The sequence below is a fragment of the Linepithema humile genome, chromosome 5, assembly GCF_040581485.1.
Source record: "Linepithema humile isolate Giens D197 chromosome 5, Lhum_UNIL_v1.0, whole genome shotgun sequence".
Taxonomy (NCBI): Eukaryota; Metazoa; Arthropoda; class Insecta; order Hymenoptera; family Formicidae; genus Linepithema; species Linepithema humile.
Genome location: NC_090132.1, coordinates 18,296,094 through 18,311,725, shown reverse-complemented (window position 1 = coordinate 18,311,725; position 15,632 = coordinate 18,296,094). Strand labels below are relative to the sequence as shown.

At 35.8% G+C, this 15,632-nt stretch overlaps 1 protein-coding gene across 2 annotated transcripts in view; it reads left to right on the top strand.

Annotated features, from left to right (window-relative positions):
• Positions 1-2,502: 2,502 nt before the first annotated feature.
• Positions 2,503-15,632, top strand: part of LOC105669319 (homeobox protein orthopedia) — a 34,337-nt gene continuing 21,207 nt past the window's right edge. The window contains exons 1-3 of one of the 2 annotated variants that reach the window (XM_012362207.2): positions 2,503-5,526; positions 10,412-10,546; positions 11,287-11,468. In XM_012362207.2, the coding sequence (XP_012217630.1) occupies positions 5,481-5,526; positions 10,412-10,546; positions 11,287-11,468 (363 nt within the window). In that variant the 5' untranslated portion in view covers positions 2,503-5,480. The remainder of the gene's footprint in view (positions 5,527-10,411; positions 10,547-11,286; positions 11,469-15,632) is intronic. The other variant, XM_012362208.2, reaches the window with a different exon arrangement.

The following is a 15,632-nucleotide window of genomic DNA, read 5'->3' as shown; positions in this document are numbered from 1 at the left end:
TATCTCAACATGCAGCCCATTTTCGTGATAAGTGAGGAGATGTCGTGCGTTTAAAACACTCTAAACAGAACACTGCTGTGACATTATCGTTGATATTTGTACCGCGAGTATTTCCAAAGATTTCCGTATTTGTCGTAACGATGAATTCATTGCAACACGTTGTCGATCGTGTACGCATTTGAAACATGGTATTGAAAGAGAGTTATATTTTCACGTGCTATATTATTCATATTATGTTATAGATAAAAATGAAATTTTATGTCGCACTAACAATTTCGCCTTATAATTGATACATGGATGTATAAAAAAATTTCATTTTTATTCATTTGAACTTATTACTACATATTATTATTCCGCCTAGCAGTTCATTTACGGCACTTTGGTTTGAGGTTTCATTTTGACGAAAATATGTTAATGGAGTGCCTGAAAATTATTCACATTTCATTGTTCATTATATATGAAATAGTTGCGCGTAAGTGAACGCTTACTATGAATTTCTTGTCCAAATATAATTTTATTTCAAACTTTCCGGTGCGTCCAAACTTCAATTTAGATGTTTATATTAATTATGAAATAGGATAACAATTCCTTTGCACCATAATTCCAATAAATTTTTGCATTAAGTATAATGCTGCTTGCTAAAAAAGTATGTTATATTTGCGGACAATATGTTTCAACATTATTGTCGAGACTTTTGCAATTAGTATATTATAAAGAGCTTCAATCCGAAAAGCGAACACTTGTCTCAAACGACAAAAGGTTTTGATTTTCCAATAGAAAAAGGTCGTTATTGAAGTACTTTGCCGTTACTGAAGAACTCCGAAACGACCGTAACCAGTGGAAACTGGGAGAGAGGGTTCGAACACAGAACAAAGAGAGGAAGAGAGAGCAAGGGAGAGAGAGAAAGAGAGAGAGAGAGAAGCGGGAAGAGAAAGGTAGGAAGAGAGGGATAGAGGACGAAGTTGAAGGAAAAAAAAAAGAAAAGAAGATGGGTGGCATGGCGGTTTGTAACAAAGGGGGGAGACACTGACTAGAGTGAGAGGCGTGCGAGACGTGGAATATGTCTGGCGTATGTGGAGAACCTTGTACACTCCCCCGGGATCGTTATGGGGGCATTCCGGCTTCTGGTATGTAATATCAGAAATTCCTGTCTACCTGTGTGTCGCCTGTTGCCGGTGCGCGATGTTCCAATTGGAGCGGGCGAAACGCGCATCCGTGCGATGCGAAAGTGGTATTACTTGTGTCGGCGGGGCTGGAGGGTGGAACGAAGGGCTGGATCATCAACGTTCAGAAGGATAAAATTATCCTGCACGACGAAAGTTGGTTGCGAGAGATTCGCTTAAATTACTACTTCCACTTGATGCTTATCGAGAAAGAAACACGTCACGCGTGATATGCATTTAGTTATTTTGACATGGTGAAACGCCTCGCATTAGAAAAACTAATAAAAGGGCCTCGCGGGGTGTGTTGCAATCTTTCGAGGCAATGCAGCGAATAATATATATAGAGAGGACTTTGGTTTCGTCGCATGGTAGGGTAGTTTTAGCCAGAGGCATCGGTTGTCTGCATTCGACACATTGTCAATTTGCCGCTGCTCGTCTCGTCTGTTTAAAATCGATCGTGCCAGAGCACACATACCTGCCTACCGAATACATTTTCGGTTTACGAGTGCTGTAGACGTCATTCTCGTTCCCTAACAATGCGCTAAAAAAATAGTCGCTTTGTTCAATTTCTGTCCATCGCCAGCATATGTTGGGTCATTCATATTAATGCCTTCGAGGATTTTTGAAACTGCACATTTTAGAATTTCAATAGAAGCTATTTTTATTAGCTTTTATATTTTCCTTGATATTTAGTGAATGAGATCAAACTTTGCAAAAATAAGCTTCTCCATTCGTGAGTTTCTCCATTTCTTGAGCATATTTTCCATCGAATGAATAAATGTGTATTTGTTTTTTAAAAGGAATACAAAACAAAATTAATTAAAAGAGATAATTATGATTATAATATTTAGCTTTAAAAAATTTTATTTTTATTATCAATTTTATTTTGAAATTATCAAAGAATGTATCAAAAGAATAAAATAACATTTTTCTTATTTTTATATTTTTTTAATAATATAATAAATCGGAATTTACTTGCCATTTATTTCACAATCTATGAATTTTTTTTCGAAAAAATTCAGGCAGTAATTTTATGTGATATAAAGAGAAAAAGTAAAAATTCAAAGTCAATTCAGCCGTTATCAATTGCCAGCGATCTTGCTATCCTGACTATCGCAATCACTGAAAATGAGAACCGCAAACGCGATGCATTTGAAGTATCATGTGACTGAGAATTCCGCACGGGTGAGCGACGCATTCCGCGTGATATCTATTTCATTATAGGGGAGATTCCACAGTATTTTTGCAATTATATGCTGTGATCATCGCCACTGGTTACACATGTTATACCGTTCATATTGTGTTTGCGAATATTGTCGCAATATGGTCGAAATTTCTCGGGGACGGCCCGTGATCGAATACTCGGACCAGCGACGTTAATTATCTTTAATCCAATTAGTTATGTATTTGCATATGCCGACTACGATGTTTTCGAGCGTTCGTGTCTGCGCTCATTAGCGCCGTGGATATGATGCAAATGAACGAAAAATAAGTTTGCAGATGTGACGCGTTCCCTGTAAAGCATAATTAAAAATGCTATCCCTGTTACTCGTTGCATACTTTAGATACACGAAAGGTGGTTCCGTACATAAGACCATTATTATGTACGGTTTTTCATACATTTACGATTATTTTATTGCATTTTTTTCAATTATCCCACAGATTGAATGCAAAATAAAAATAAATTACACAAAAATATCATAGAGAGCGAGATAAAAAATTGAACAATGATTCAGTAAGGAGATCGTATTTTCCCTTAATGAACGTCATGAATAATATTAATAAAAAAAATGCAAAGCATACACGTGGAAAATATTAACTTTGTCAATTAAAATCATCGTCAATTATTTCTAAATGAGCAAAAGAATGTATAAAACTGGGACGGTGCAGCTATTTCATCATGTTTATTAAATTTCTTTGACATCCTCTTGTCTCCTTCGCGCAAGAAGCAATATGACTGTGTGGTACGCACGTTCATTAGAAACTGTATGACATAAGCGTACTATCACTTTTTGCAACTCTTTTTTGTATTTTTAAGTGCTTAAAAGAATATCTTCAATCATATAAATTTTTGACGAGATATATTGTATATAACTCTAATATACATATATATATATATATAAGATATATACATAACTCTATTGTAAATATGGTAGATTATAACATTAAAAATTTTAATGTTAAAAATTTTTAATGTTATAAAATATTTTTAATGTTTTAAAATCTACCATATATATATATATTTACAATAGAGTTATGGAATATGAATTATCCATTTATTTCGGAAAGAGAAAAAAGTTTACAAAAGCATTTAATGTAAAATTTGTTACCATGTCCACACACAACTCATATACCTATATGTATTTATGTAGGTATATACGAGTATACTAAAAAGATAAAAAATTTTGATAAACTTTTGATACTATTTTTTTTTTAATCTATTGTAAAAGTTATCGATATTTATTATCCATATTAGCTTTAATATCATTTGTGTATAATGTAGGTTTGTTAGAATAATATAATTCTCGTAGAAGTGTTAAATTTTACAAGTAACACGTTGCATGAAAAGATGGTTAATAAATTTACGCGAATTAATAATTAGAATTACTATTGAAAAGCAAATAAAAATGGCTGTTTGAATGTTGAATCTGTCATTTTTAAGCAAATCTTAGATTTTAATGCACTAGTACAATATTTGATGTAACTATAAAATTAATGTTACATGCATCCTTTATGTTGAAATAGAATGGAATGCTGTTCATGTAGGATCCGCGCCGGCGGGTCAGCAAGCGTTGGGAGCTATCGTGACTTCCGTTCTCGCTGCACGAGCTCCCGCGTTATAAAAAGGGGTAGCTATTGAATTAAAAGGACGTAGCGAATAAGGCGGGCTGCAATGAGAAAGCGAGATCGCGACCGAGCGAGATTTCAGCGTGAGCGTGAGCACGCGCGCGAGGGAGGAAGCGTAGCGAGAGGATGTGAAATGCCGCGATGCGAAGTAGGAAGGGTGACGGGGACAGCGATAGAGTGACGGGGATCGGGAGGAGGGAAGAAAGGCGGAGGAAATGAGAAGAAGAGGGCTCTCTCTTCTCCTTCGGCCGGTCGTCTGCTCGCATCCCTTCTCTTTCCCCGCACTCGCCGACGAGCGTCCGCCGTGCGCGCTCTTGCCGGCCATAAAAATAAAATTTCAATAAATCTCCACCGTGCGAAAACTAGTGGGGTATTCAGAGGGCGGGCTGCTCCCTCATTGGAGCTGCGTTCGCGGCGGTAACCGCCTACCGCAAAGCGGAGACGACGAAAGAGACCGTAGCCTGGATAGAGTTTACCTCGGGATATGGGCAGCCCTCGCAGGTTACTAGCTATTGCGACGCAGGGACTGAAAATTCGGCGACAGTATCTTCGGATTTAAAGCTCTTCGTCGCTTCCTTTGTTCAACTCTATCCGCTCCACTGTATTCGTTTTATTTTGATTCTTTCATTGTTTAGCGAAATCTCGGCCTATCGTACTGTCTCTGTCCTCTTCAAGCGTGCACTTACTTAGCTTCACCAAGGTTAAGATGGATTATCGTCCAATTAAGCTTAAACATTGCGCTCTCGTTGGTGTAATCAGAGCAATTTTCGGTAATAATATAATTAAATTCTTCTGTAAAAAAAATTTACAAATGCAGAAAAAAAATCTAAAAATATAATATATATATTTTTCGCAAATATAAACTCATTATATAATATCAGAATTTTAAATTCTGAATTTTAAATTCTGTCTCATCGCGATCACTATTTTAATATTCTATTATCAATGAATAGGTAATAATTTTTGAATAAAGAAATTGGTATTTTTATTCTTCTAAAGAGAAAATAAAATGTTGATTGCAAGGATTTTTGGAGGAAGGCATTGCCATGGCTAGCTACCTTCCTGAATCCTGTACCTATCGTTGAATCTGAAGGATAGGAGCGATTTAATATCACGCCCACCAGCGAAGAGCACGAGAGGGTAGGGTTTGCACAAGGGGTGAGCGCAAGCGAGAGATCGGCGGTGCGCTCGTTCACACGAGCAAGACGCCTATATCCCCGCCAAGCCAGCGTGAGTGGGGGTGTTCGGATATGGCAGTCGACCAGTTCGCTGTTTGCCTTCCTGGGGCACGGGCCGGTCTTCAGGCTCGTTTGTACACCCAAATATTCATCCAGGAAGATCGTGTGTCGCGCCACCAGTCATAGTTTTTTTTTCGTCCGTAGTTTCTTGAGTTGAGGGTGAGGTGTTCGCGGTGTCGCGCGGATTTCCATTTCCGCGTGCTGTATCGGAGCTACGCTCCTAGGGAGCGGCATGCTCAACAATATCACCGCCGGCGGTTCCGTACATGGTATCTCCGGTAAGTATCATACGTACTAAGCCAGAGATCTGTCGAATTAATCCGCACCGAGATAATATTTGGGTATATTTAACGGTTTCGTTAGTATTACATAATCGTCCGCGAATAATCCGCTGTGTGCCGGGGTTAATTTTCTCGCCTGAACCCTTTTTGGAATCCTGAAGCTGGCCGAGATTCGCAATAATCATTCATTTCTGTTGTTTTCTTGTATATTGTGGTTTAAATATCATCGTGAGAATAGGAACACAATTGAATATATTTTGGCTTACTTTCAAAATAAGAAAAATTCAATAAAAAATTATTAATTTAACAAATCAAATGATAGATTGTTTATTGCGACTCACTGAGTGCAATATATCATTATTATATATTTTATTTTACTGTTACATTATTATATCATCAAGTATAAGCTTATTTCGATCAGAATTCTTGGGGAGTCGTCGATCTCTCGCCGACGGTACCATGCGCGTTGCTTCTGATTTGTATCAGCATTCCGTATATCGCGTTAAAAGATTCTAATCGGCGTGAAAATTTTGTGAAGTGGCAATTTGATTGGATTAAGTATAAAAAGTCTCCAGATTAAACTCAGTGTCAATCGCAGATTCCATTAATCTTGATAATATAGCAACTTTTATCAATGTCAGTGGGTAAAACCATTGAAAGATCTAAATTTTGATTTCTAATTTGTAATAAAAGTGTTGCGGGAGATCGAACAATATTAATAATAATATATTTAATTTTGTTACCCCGATTTTGCAACAAGCATATCATTAAACAATTATTGGTGCCTATTGTGCGATTGCTGTGCATTGTGTGAGGAAGTAGAAATTGATACTAAATTATTTTTACGAATCTCCAGTTTTTATACTTTTATGTGTGACGTAGAATGTAACGAGAGAAAACAGTGACAGTATGATACTGATGTAATAATAGTGTCAATTCTCTGATACGCGAGAATCTCAAATTTACAGTGCGGCGCGCAAAGTATCGTCATAGCATCAGGTGTCTCGTAAGAAACGTATTTCTTCATCATTTTTATAGCGCCAGCTAGTTTTACCACATTTGAACTCTAATCTTAACTTTTTAACCTAATTTACATTGATCTTTTGCTTAAGTAACGTGGCATTATTATATTAATGCATTACAATTAAAAGTCAAGTGATTTTATTAATTAATCAAACACTATTACGAATATTATTGATCTAATTATAAGTATTATTAATACTCATAATTAGATTAGTACAAAGTGTAAGTTTAGAGAGTTAAAATCCATTGGAAAGAAAGTTGACCGTTAAACAGTTAGCCAAACAGTTGTGTAAGTAATTAATTCATTCACAAGTTATAATTTATTTATAAATTTGATTACAAATAATTCTGAACTTCAAAATCTTTTATATGCAATACTTTCTCTTTCTCTCTTTTTTTTTATAAAATATATAGTTTTATTAAAATTAATGACCATGCCATAGCTAATTAATGCCATAGCTAAACTTATAACAAAAATATTAGTATATTTTGTCGCAAGATGACAATTACGTTCAGTTAAATATGTAGAAGTTGCGGTTAAACTGTAACTATTACCGTCGATAGTGAGTCGGTGATTTTCCATGAGACGAGAGTCATTTCCTGTGCAAAGCAGTGGATTAATAAACTGGATATGTGATACTATTACGACTTGCTGCCGAATAATTATTACCACAATTTGATTATTGGGTTTTAAACTTTTTATCAATCAAGAATTTTATGAAATTATTTTTTTAGATTTATTTTAACGTTTACGTTATTAATATTACTGTAATTCTATATTTTTTGCCATTTATAAAAAAAAAAGTAAATCCTGAATAATTTCGAATTTCGTTTAAACAATTTGACTTTTGCATATTATCCGTCGGCTGATGTAGAGACTTTTGCTCAATTAATCTACTATGAATAATTTCATCAAAACCATGAATTATAGTTACAATATTTATTGTATTAGTAGAGATATTTATAGATTCACATTTTCTACATAAATTTTTTTTACTTATGTATGTTGAAAATTCTTCAATGCGTAAAAAGTTCTTCAATATTTTCTTTCTATAAAAAATTAAAGATATTTATTATTTTTATTTATTAAAAATATTTGCAATATATATAAAATTATAATGCACGTAACACTTATAAATTTTTTAAAACATATTAATATTTGAAATAATTAATAAAATGACTAGACTTTTATTATATTCATATAATTCTTGATACCGATCATATTTTCTTTGTATCCAGTAAGGTTGTAGATTACATTAAATTATGGCATTTTGAGTTAGGAGAATCTTTTATTCACGATTAAGTTTCTATTATCAAAATCGAGAAAAAAAGACAAAATTTGCATGAAAAGTTACATGGAAGAAGAGTGTGATGCACCGGCAACACGTGATGCGCACGTCTTCGTTCTCCTTCGTCTCAAGAAAGCCGCTTCTCGAGTTTGATGATCTTAATTACCTCAACACTGATTACATTACGCGAGAAGTTGAGGAACGATTTAGAGAGTTAGAATGTTGCAGGTGGCGAGAACTGAGTAAAGCGTTACACATTAACCGGATTAAAAGAAAGTCATTGTTTAAGTTTTTTTATTAAACGTCAAGCGCTAAGTGTTAATTTTTCTGTGATATTTACTCCGTCACCATGCAGCTTATACATTTGTTTTTTATTTTATTTTTAAATAACATTGTTACGATTATTGAGTGAATTAAACATCAACAATGTGTCAATATAGAAGAACGTCGAGGAATTTTCTTTTGAAATTATTAAATTTTAATTTTGTTCAAACGATTGCAATCATCATATATCGTACAGTAATTATAGTCGAATTTGCAGCAGATTATTAGCCGTCGGCTTTGCATTCTAATAAATCGCAAATTGCTTATCGCAAAATGAGATCAAACATATACTTATTAACGACAGTTTGATTCGCGACTGCATCGATACGTCTTCAATTACCTGCCTTCAACTTACGCGATACGGAAAATGAAATTTGGCCCTCGGAAACGTGTACGCATTTCGCGTTCGCCATACTTAAAGTATGTCCGTTAAAATTTTTTATGATATACGTTAATTGCATTTGGGTTATCCATTGAGTCAAGGTGGGCACAGTTCGCGGGTGTGACATGCGAATAAATACGTCTGTCACGACATTTCCAAATAGTAATGTGATTTATGACTTTATTATTCAGACGTTTCTGCACACGGAACGCGGTTGTCAATCATTAAACTTTTGAAACGTCGATAAATGCGCGACCAAGCGCGTTATAAAATTTCTTTTTCTACAGTCACTTCATGTATTCTGAATAACGGCGGTACCATTGTATATGAGTGTAGTTAAAAACACACGTGTACCACGGATACTTAGCTGCATCGCAAGCGAACCTTTGGTGATTAGCGTCTTAATTCGATTACAACGTTCGATAATCCGATCGATTAATGCGGGATTAAATAATCATTCTCAATCATTAATAAGCGAGAAATTATCTCGAATTACGCAAATATTAGCGGATAAATTTTTCTTTTTCCATTAGGAAGTACAATATAATTTATATGGCATTGTAATTGTGCTGCGTAAATTTTACACATTAGCAGTTTTGCCATTGTTGTTCACGGAGAATCACAATAAAGACATCAAAAGAATCCACCGAATTCTGGCCGAATAAAGGGGCTCGTAAATACCGAAACTGCTACTAAAATCTGAATAAAATCATTAAGGTCCATAAAAACACAAATAAAGACCTATCATAAAGTTCATTCATACAAGGTGTTCATTCAATGAAGCCTCACTACACGGTGGTCCGACAGTTTGACATTAATTCGCCACATTTCTATAATTTTTTATACTTACGGCTATAAATATAAATCAAATAAAAACTTCTCTTTATTCTGCATTTTTTTTTACTATTAAGAGTTTATATGATTAAACGGTATTATTAAGTAACACAGTATTGAATATGGAATGATACAGAATCATATGAAAATAATTAAATGATATCAATAATGAATTTGAGTAAAACTTGCAATGAAAAGGTTCTTCAGAGAAGCTTTTTTGCGCCAATCTAATTGGAAATAATAATAATGTTTATAGTTTTTTGTTTCAAATCAATATCTGATTATAGAAATTTACGAAAAATCAGATTTCAAGATGCTTCCGCGATGACGAAAGCTTCGAATGCTTAATTTTATGATGAAAAATTCCACACGCTTACAAATGTACATAATTAATGACAGCAGTTTCAGATGAGTTATTTCATTGTTTTAAATCTTCTATATTTTTCACGGCGCTTTATTGCATTGTCATTCACGAGCGGAAATTTTTAACGAGCGCTCTTTTTCTCGCGCGCAACGCAAAAGATGCGCTTACGTCGCCTACCTGACTAAACTAGTTTACCTCATTACGTAAGCATCTTTGACAATGCACAACGATGTGCAATACCCGCGATCTGACACACGGTCCGCACTGATCTCAGATAGACATCCTCCGCGACACAGCACACGCTCACATATACATAATATATGCACAGAGCCGTGCTATTCGTACACATATGCCGCGCACACGTACGCGTCTATGCATGTGGTCGTGTATGTATGTGTGGAGTATCGGGGCATGTGTTTGCTCGCCTAGAAGCCAGAGTACGGTGACGATTCTCGCACCTCCTCGCTAAGTGGTTCGTACGCCCCTCGGCCAGCTTCTGCTCCTATACAAATTTAAACTACGTAGAACGGGCGCGTGGGGCGGGCGAGCGAGAGGCATGTGTGGAGCACGAGGAAGCACGGTGGAAAGAAAAAAAATGGAAGAAAACTGAAGCGGCTCGTCTTCTTTTTTCTGCTTCTTACCTTCCTTGCTGCTGCACGCTCGTAGGAGCGAAGGATGCGCAAGATCTGAAGCGGTACGAGAAGGAGCACGGTGTGCTGGGAGTGAATTTGGGCTCCGGTCTGTCCGCGGGTGGTGGTCTCACGCTTCATCAGGAATTGATCATGACTATGCCCGGCACAGGTGAGCTTACCGTCGCGTCCATCCTGCGAAATATCCATCTTTGTTAATCAGGAATCGATTGAAAGAGATTCGCTGAGAATGATTCGCAAATTAATCGCGCAAGTCACAAATTTACTCTTCTAATTAGCAGTTTTAATCATTAAAATATACACTCTACGAAATTAATAAATGAATCAATAAACCAAAATACTCGTAAAAGAAGTTTTGGCATAAAGTTCGACTTTATTTGACTTTATGCCTTTCATTCACGTTTTGAGACTGTGGAAGTAATTATGAGCGATTTGGGATTAAAAATGAATGGCTATCCATTAAATAAACGGAGTGATCATGGTAAACGGGAAGATGAGTAGCATCGCTTTTCCACGAATGCTTCGTAAGCAGCCATAATAAGCGGATGAAATTTTCAGAACGGATTGCGCGATGTTTGCATCATGAATTAGAAGACAGAACCATTTTTCTGAATATCTTTAATATAATAGCGTGTTTTTCAAAGATTGTTTAAGGGATGTGTTTAAGTATGTTGAAAAGATTACGCGAGGCAAATATTTGTCTCAAGTATCGTCGTAGTTCACAATCATTGAATTTAAACAGTATAAAATACAAAACTTATAAAATAAATTTAATCCTAATTTAGTTAATGTAACAATTAGAATCGTAATATATAGTTGAAATAATTGATATGTGAGGAATCGGCATTTAATGCTACACAATATTTATTTTTACATCTTTCCGTATTTTAGGAAGTGCGGCGGGGATCGGACAAAGCGATGACAAGCCCGCGAAACAGAAGCGACATCGAACGCGTTTCACACCGGCTCAACTCAACGAACTGGAAAGGTGTTTCACCAAAACTCACTACCCGGATATCTTCCTGAGAGAGGAAATAGCTCTAAGGATCGGCCTCACGGAAAGTCGCGTTCAGGTAGGTGTGGTCAAAATGTACATAGTGCCGTTCACACGAAATGATTAATCCAGCGTGCGTTAGACTCTATCGCGTGACTTCACACATCTACCGTTGCGGTGGAATTACATGCAAATCTCTGTGTCATGCATATTAAAATAGATGTAATATCCAGCATCATGTATTTGGACGTTTAAATCGGTAACTGCAAAAGAAAACATTACACGGGCAAACGTTTTTGCAATTAGGATAAAAAAGAATTTATCACTCTTTCCCCAGAAAATCAGATTTCACTTTTTATAACATGCACTTTTTATATAATGGCCGATTAATTTATATAAACGTTTTAATTATTGCGTTGTCATATATTTTATCACGCGATATTAATTTAAATATTTTATAAATGTCAGATGATTTCTGATTCAAATATATAATAATAAAAAAATATAATAATAACATGTTGGACATAATGCTCTGTAAGCACGTATTAATAAGTTTTCTAAGAGTCTGAATGTTTAGAAAAAAAAAAAAAAAAAATTAATTACACGAACATAGTGCAGTTGAGTGACATCAATGTTAGAGGGTTATAAGGTAGCATAAATTGTCGTGTGGTGACTTCGCGGTTATCCTCAGAAACGTATATCTAGACAGTACCGGAACTCCGGCGGAATCAATTGTGCCGGCCTACCGTGGCTTTTTGGATTAAAGTGAAACTTGGAGTAGCAGCTAAGCTCTCACCCTGCAGGGTTCCGAATTTTGGTGGGTTTCACTTGGTTGCGAGGCGACCGCGAAACTTCGCGAAAGCTTGCGAGTCCTGCATCTGCATCGGGAATTCCAAGATCAAAGATCGAGAAATTTCAAACGCGGTTTCCGCCGTTTTCTCTCGTGCTGCTTAATTACAATATTTTTTTATGCGAAGATATATACATACATATGTACAAGATATATTTATCGGGCCAATTGTCAGGATTATTAACTTAAATTTATTTTTGCTCAATCTATAATTAAAAACAAGGGATTATATTTTACAAAGTTAAATTTTTAGAGAAATCATTTAGTGATGGCTTTGCATCAACTCAGAGAAACTCAAAAATAATACACGTTAATAAGGAGCATTAAAAATAGACGCATCAACAATAAACGTCAAATTAAATTAAAAAAAGACACGATAAATCGAAGCATCTTCCGCATTATAATATAACGGGCATAATGTGTTTTTGACAGCAAATACACTCGTGATTTCCGCTTTATTCATTTAAATACGAGTTTATTTAAATACGGAAGATGCCGCACGCGACAGATATCTACGATATCTCAAAATTTATAAAACCAAAATTCTTGAATATGTTTATTTAAAAGTTTATCAACCTTTTTATTTATCGTCGACGGCCTCTTATCAATGTGCATTTTATTAAATATCAGGAAATAAAATTGGCGTATATATTTTATTTTTAAACGAAAAATTTCAGGCCAACTAATTACAAGTAATAAAAAGTGATCTTTAAAATTAATCTAAATAAAGAACTTTTAAAATAAAGCTTCTGATTCATTGTATATAATGTATTTAGTGTTGTATTAATCTTATTTTACGTGTGGCAGAAGAATACGAATTTTAATGCTGGGAATTCTGCCATCAGGTGGAATTACTATGCGCTATATTGGAAATAATTTTAAACGTTTAGCAGAAAAATATGTTAAATATTAATTAAAATAGAAGATGCTTATTTTACTGTGATGCAAACTCGTCTTTGCATGAAGAAAGTAACTCCGTTTGATGGTAATTTGACATTTTTAATAGATTTCAAAGCAATTTCACGCTAAATAAACATTTTTTCACTCGATTGCATTTGACCATCGTGTGAGAGTGGTTCGGTCTCTCCACGGGCTATCAGCTGATAGACTCTTTTAAGTCTCCGGGGCACGTCTAGAAAAACGGAGTTAATAGAAATTCATGAAAATTTTATTCGCAACTTGGAGGCGTCAGTCAAGCCGGGCGTTGTGCCGCATATCAAACAGCCGTGCTCCGTCCCTTTCGCGCTCGCATATATAAATTCGCATATGCGAGTGTTGCCGAATATATCGCCTTACCCTCGTGCTTGTTTACTACATAATCAGATAGCTGTCTGCACGATGCACATAGTTGTTTAAATAGATATTGTTGGAATAATTTATTTCTGTAAGGTAATCTTAGCACTACGATGAAAGAAATTGCTAAAATTGGCCGGTGTTTTACTCGTCTGAGACAGCAATTTCTAAATTTTTAATTGTGTAGATTGTTGATTATTATCCATTTTTTTAAATGTTAGTTACATGTTTGACAATTATTTTTTTGATACCGTGTAAAGATAATTGTCCAGTACTGTATTGCTTTTAAGAGATTTGAACAGGGATACATTCAATGTAGTTGCTTCAATCGTTCCGCAATCACGATTCGATTTCCATCGCGCGACACATTGACCGTAGTATATACATTTACGAAATGTCTTACGAATTAGTGGTTTTGAAGTCACCTGAGGGATCCGGACTTCCTTAGGCTCCGGAGTAGCGCGTGTTCGTTCCGGCGAACGGGAAATGTCAGGCGAAGGGGATGGAAAAAAAAAGGAAGAGAAAAAGAGAGAAAGCAGACCGGGATTCGTAGATCTGTCGGGCGGCAGGCTGCCTAATTGAAAGAGGTTTTCTGTGGGCGAGGGTAGACATCAGCGTGAACGAAGCGTTTCCAAGGAAACCCGGCGGCGGGCACTCGTGTGGAGAGGGCCTTCGGCACCAATGGGGCTGCGAGGGAAAGGCGCCGGCGCTCAGCATCGCTATACTATCGAGCGTTGCTATCAAAGGTTTCTTGACTTGCCATGGCGGATCCATCGGCTATTTTAAAGATAGTTAATTTTTTTGAGTTTTTGTTTTCAATTATACTTGCTATTTGTGGTCGTATATCGCTATGATAATGGACTTTCTAAAATATTTCGATGCATCATATAACACGTCGTCTTCGTTATTCAATAATCTTTTTGTTCAGAAATTAAAAAAGCAAACTGTTTTTTTTTTTTTTTTTATTGTTAGTGTAAAGAAGGTAATCATATCTGGATATTCCAAAAATATCGCACATACTAAATTGTTTAAGGATTAAAGAATCTTTCTTCTGCAAGCGCACCTTCTGTTCTTGTATTTACAAAAATTATCGCACGATAAATCGTCTCTGTGAAATATTAACTTTAAAATTAGCGATGGGGGAATCCATATTCGCAGGTGATACTGCTCGTTTCCGTGACCCATGCACATCGTATGCAGCATAAGTTGTGACACTTCGCATCATTGATACAGTAAACGTAATAGCTCTGTTGTATAATCGTTGCATTAATGGGTAGAAAATTGCTCGTTACGAGTGCGTTGCACATAATAGCGCGGCAGCTCTTTCCCTCCCTATCTCTTTGATAACTGCGATAGGTGCATGATAGTTACACAACAATTGTCCCGTTTACGTGTAGGTATTGCTTATCCAATCATCCTTTACATGCGATCGCTTCTTTTTAAACTTTATCGAGTAATTTTTACATGCGATCGCAAACACCGCTCGATATATCACTTGTTAGAATCGACGCTTGCATTCTAAAAGTTTGAATCGTGTATACATTACATGTGTTATTTTATCGTTATAAAATTTAATTAAAGAATAGAAATTAGAACGTATTTTTTTTTTTAGGAATATATACTGATAGTATTTCACAATGTTGTGTACTCAGCACAGAATGAACTTGAGATCAACTTTTAAAATATTTTTTATTTTTGCCATTATTTCTCAGTACATTCAAAATTGATCGAAGCGATGTGATAGAGATATCCGAATACAATCGGCAAACACGCGCTGCCGGCGGAGCGAATGGTCGCGCGCGGAGAGATTAATCAGTCACCATTTTTCCCATCGGGCGCAACGCCGCGCGGCGGAACAATGGGAGGCATCCCTGATTAGCAATGAAATACTTGAAATAGTGTAATGAAATATTACGGTTCATCGATTTGTAGTAATTTATTACCGTTCGAAGAGAGGCGTAATTGCTGCTCCATCTCTAATTCCCGTTAATGAACAACAATTAAATTGCACGATAACGCATCATGAGAACTGCTGTACAAACAACAATTACTTCGAAGTGGCATTATGCAGCTATTTGAAATTATGTGTAACATTTAATT